Raw genomic sequence first — 3,615 nt, forward strand, 5'->3', positions numbered from 1 at the left:
AAAAAATAATTTTTTGGATAAATAACAAAGAAATATAATCATCAATCAATTATTTCTTACTCAATTTTTTTTCTTTCTTTGACTCTCTCAAAGCTTTAGGTAATTTAATTTTCTTATTTAATTGTTCTAAATCCTCACCAATAGCATGTACTCTTCCAATAGTTTGTCCAAACATATCTTTTGAAACATTCTTCTTTTTCTTTGGTGCAACAAGTTCTTGTGGAACTTTCATTGCTTCTTCTCTCATATCTTCAGCTCCAAATTTGTTTCTACCAGGTACCATGACAATACGAGGTCCAACTTCATGGCTTTCAATAGAAGTTGATGTAGCTTTAATATAATAAACAGTCATATAAATTTTTCCTTCCACAACAGTAAAAACCATCATTGCAGTTAATTCATCGACAACTAACTTCTCATTAACATCATTGTGATAAAAATCAATTATCATATTCTTAAACATTTTAAATTCTTCATTTGTTTCAAATTCTGATCCATTAAAACTATACATTAATCGTGTAGCTGAAGGAGGTTTAACTCCTTCAAATTCATGAATTGGTTTATATTCTTTAACTAGCATTTCCTCCATATCTAATACATGTCCATCAAACATACGAACAAATGTAAGACAATTAGGTCTTTTCTTATTATGTGACATAATAACAAGAAGTGATGCATCTCTTCCAGTACTATAAACTTCTAATGGTCTTTCATCTTCAAATGGAAGAATTTCATGTTTATGATTAAACTTGATAACATGTGGTTTTTTATATAACGCAAGGTCTTCACACACATCTGTTAAAATTTTACTTGTATTCCTTCCTTTTATAAAAATAGCAGTTTTTGTATTTTCAATGACTTTTGGCTCTTTCCTTTCAAGTCGTTTCCATCCTTTCTTACGATGAAATGACTTCTTTGGTTCACTTGTTGTGCTCATTCAATTATTCTTATTTTGTTCTATAAAAAAAAGGGTTTTTAATAACAATTTTTATTTTTTATTTGTGTTTTTCTTTTTAGAAAATTATCTTTTTTCTTAAAAAACAAAATAAAAAAAAAACAAATTCTATAAATTATAGTAAAAATGATATTGAAATAAAAAAAAAAGAAAAAGAAAAACTAAAACGAAATAACTCAAAAAGATTACAACAATGAGTTCAATTGGATCAGGATATGATGATTCATGTACAACCTTTTCACCTGACGGAAAGGTATTTCAAATTGACTATGCGACAAAAGCAGTTGAAAATAGTGCAACAGCACTTTCAATTAAATGTATTGATGGAGTAGTATTTGGAGTAGAGAAGTTAATAATATCAAAAATGATTGAAAAATCATCAAATAAACGTATATTTAATGTTGGTACTCATGTCGGAATCACTTGTGCTGGATTTCTTCCTGATGCAAGAAAATTAGTTAAGAAAGCAAATGAAGAAGCTGAATCATTCAAAGAAAATTATGGAATGAATATTCCAGTAAAAGTATTAGCAGAAAAGATTGCTATGTACATGCAAAATCATACATTATATGGATCATTAAGACCATTTGGATGTAGTTTATTGATAGGAGGAGTTGATCAACATGGATATTCCCTTCATTATATTGAACCATCAGGAACAACATATGGGTATTTTGCTAATGGAATTGGTAAAGGAAAACAAATATGTAAAAACGAATTAGAAAAAATAAACTTCTCACAAATCACATGTGAAGAGGCATTAGTGAAACTTGTAGAAATTATTGATTTATGTCATGGTGAATGGAAAGATAAACCATATGAGATTGAGTTAAGTTGGATTTCAGAAAAGACTAATAACATAGTTAAGAAAGTTGATAAAGAAATGAAACAAAAAATTATTGACCAAGTTCGTAATAAACAAATACATGAGAATTAATTCAATTTTGTCTTTTTTACTATAATTTAATAGTAAGTTTGTTTTCACTTTATTTTTTCATGAACTGAAAAACAAAATACATAGAAGATGTTTTTAGTGTGTTTTAATGAAATTACTAAATATTGCCAAGAGTGCATTAGAAACATTTCATTCTTAAGTATTGTTCAATTAATAATTATTTGGAGTATATATTTTATACTTCCTGAACTAGGGATTGAAGCAAAAGGATTTTCTCCTTTAATGTCTCGACGTGATTTTATACATCAAATTGGACCAATGTTATATCATTGTTTTATTCATGAAGGAATATTTCATTTATTTGGAAATTCTATTTCATTACTTGTTTTTGGAGCATCAGTAGAAAAAAAAATTGGGACAACACAAGTTATTTTATTATTTATTGTATCAATAGTACTTCAACCAATATTAATGATTTCGTTATTCTCATTAAAACTTGCTTCAGGTAATTCTGTTGTTGGAATAAGTGGATATATATTTACATTAATTATTATATTTTATTATCAACCAGGAAAATATATGGATATTGTTTATTGTTGTGTTTTAAATATCATAACTTATATCTTTTCTTTATTGTTATTAGCTCAAGTAAGTTTATCTGGTCATTTTTGTGGAATTATTATAGGAGTTTTATGTTTGTTTTTTTTTTTTGTTTAAAGTTATACCTTTTATTAAATTAGTAAAAACTAATACAAACAAGACACAAGAGGATTTCTTGATTGGTTATTTAATTCTCGTCTAATTACCATTATTGATACTGTGATTAAGAGATTCATTGGTTGTTTAATAATTTATATACCAATTCCAGATAATTCTATTAACACAAAAACTCATTTACAAATTATGTCATTAATCAAATCAGACATTAAATCATTGTTTGTTTTATTCTTATAATAAAGAATAATTAACTAATTACATAGACTATCTCATTGTACCAAACACTCAAATGATGCAAATACTCTAAATTCATTACCTATTTGATTTAACCCAAAGAAAAGATGACAATGAACTAATTTATTTTTTATATAAATTAGAATCAGTTGGTATTTTCATTTTCAATCGAAAGCTCGCAATAGTCAGCATCATTCAAAACTGGGAAATGTGCTCGCCAATCAAGAAGTTTTTGGTAATCCAAAGTTGAATAAATAATTTGTTCAACTCCAGGTTTTGCTTCTTTAATAGAATATCCAAAATAATCAACAAACCTACAATCTCCAGTATAAACAACATCAGGACAATTTGGAGTTGTGTCAGGCAATATTCCACAATTATTTGAAGCAATAACATAACATTGGTTTTCAATAGCACGAGCAGTCGTTAATGTAATCCAATGATGTCTTTTTTCAGCTCTCCAACATGCAACAATAAGTAAAATATCATAAGGATCTTCTTTAGAATTTCTTAACCAGTTTGGGAATCTTAAATCATAACAAATAGCTAAATTTATTTTCCATCCCAAATAATTTACAACCGTCTTCTTTTGACCTTTTGTGAAACAAATTCCTTCATTTCCCATTGTATAGAGATGACGTTTGTTGTATTCATAAACTTCTTGTTGAGGAGTTACAAAATAGACTCTATTATAATACTTTCCATTTTCTTCTATAACAGTAGAACCAACAATTGCACTATTTTTCTCTTTTGCAACATCCTTCATCCAGAGAAGTGTTTTACCATTAACACTTGGCTCAGCTACTTTTGATGG

General features: G+C 27.3%; 4 protein-coding genes across 4 annotated transcripts; 2 read left to right on the forward strand and 2 right to left on the reverse strand.

Annotated features, from left to right (window-relative positions):
• Window positions 1-49: 49 nt before the first annotated feature.
• On the reverse strand, window positions 50-937 carry EHI_029200 (ribosome biogenesis protein, putative; the record flags this gene model as incomplete). Its single annotated transcript, XM_644481.1, has 1 exon — window positions 50-937. The coding sequence occupies one exon, from the start codon at window positions 935-937 to the stop codon at window positions 50-52; it is 888 nt and encodes a 295-aa protein (XP_649573.1).
• Window positions 938-1,148: 211 nt separating this feature from the next.
• On the forward strand, window positions 1,149-1,912 carry EHI_029210 (proteasome alpha subunit, putative; the record flags this gene model as incomplete). Its single annotated transcript, XM_644480.2, has 1 exon — window positions 1,149-1,912. One exon carries the CDS (start codon window positions 1,149-1,151, stop codon window positions 1,890-1,892), a length of 744 nt encoding a protein of 247 aa, XP_649572.1. The 3' UTR covers window positions 1,893-1,912.
• A 67-nt stretch (window positions 1,913-1,979) lies between these two features.
• Window positions 1,980-2,891, forward strand: EHI_029220 (peptidase S54 (rhomboid) family protein; the record flags this gene model as incomplete). The annotated part of the gene is made up of 3 exons (XM_644479.2): window positions 1,980-2,544; window positions 2,611-2,785; window positions 2,831-2,891. The coding sequence occupies 3 exons, from the start codon at window positions 1,980-1,982 to the stop codon at window positions 2,889-2,891; spliced, it is 801 nt and encodes a 266-aa protein (XP_649571.2).
• A 55-nt stretch (window positions 2,892-2,946) lies between these two features.
• EHI_029230 (hydrolase yafV, putative) lies at window positions 2,947-3,567 on the reverse strand (the record flags this gene model as incomplete). Its single annotated transcript, XM_644478.2, has 1 exon — window positions 2,947-3,567. The coding sequence occupies one exon, from the start codon at window positions 3,565-3,567 to the stop codon at window positions 2,947-2,949; it is 621 nt and encodes a 206-aa protein (XP_649570.2).
• Between the last annotated feature and the right edge of the window lie 48 nt (window positions 3,568-3,615).

This window comes from Entamoeba histolytica, genomic scaffold (genome assembly GCF_000208925.1).
Source record: "Entamoeba histolytica HM-1:IMSS scf_1104750516709 genomic scaffold, whole genome shotgun sequence".
NCBI lineage: Eukaryota > Evosea > Mastigamoebida > Endamoebidae > Entamoeba > Entamoeba histolytica.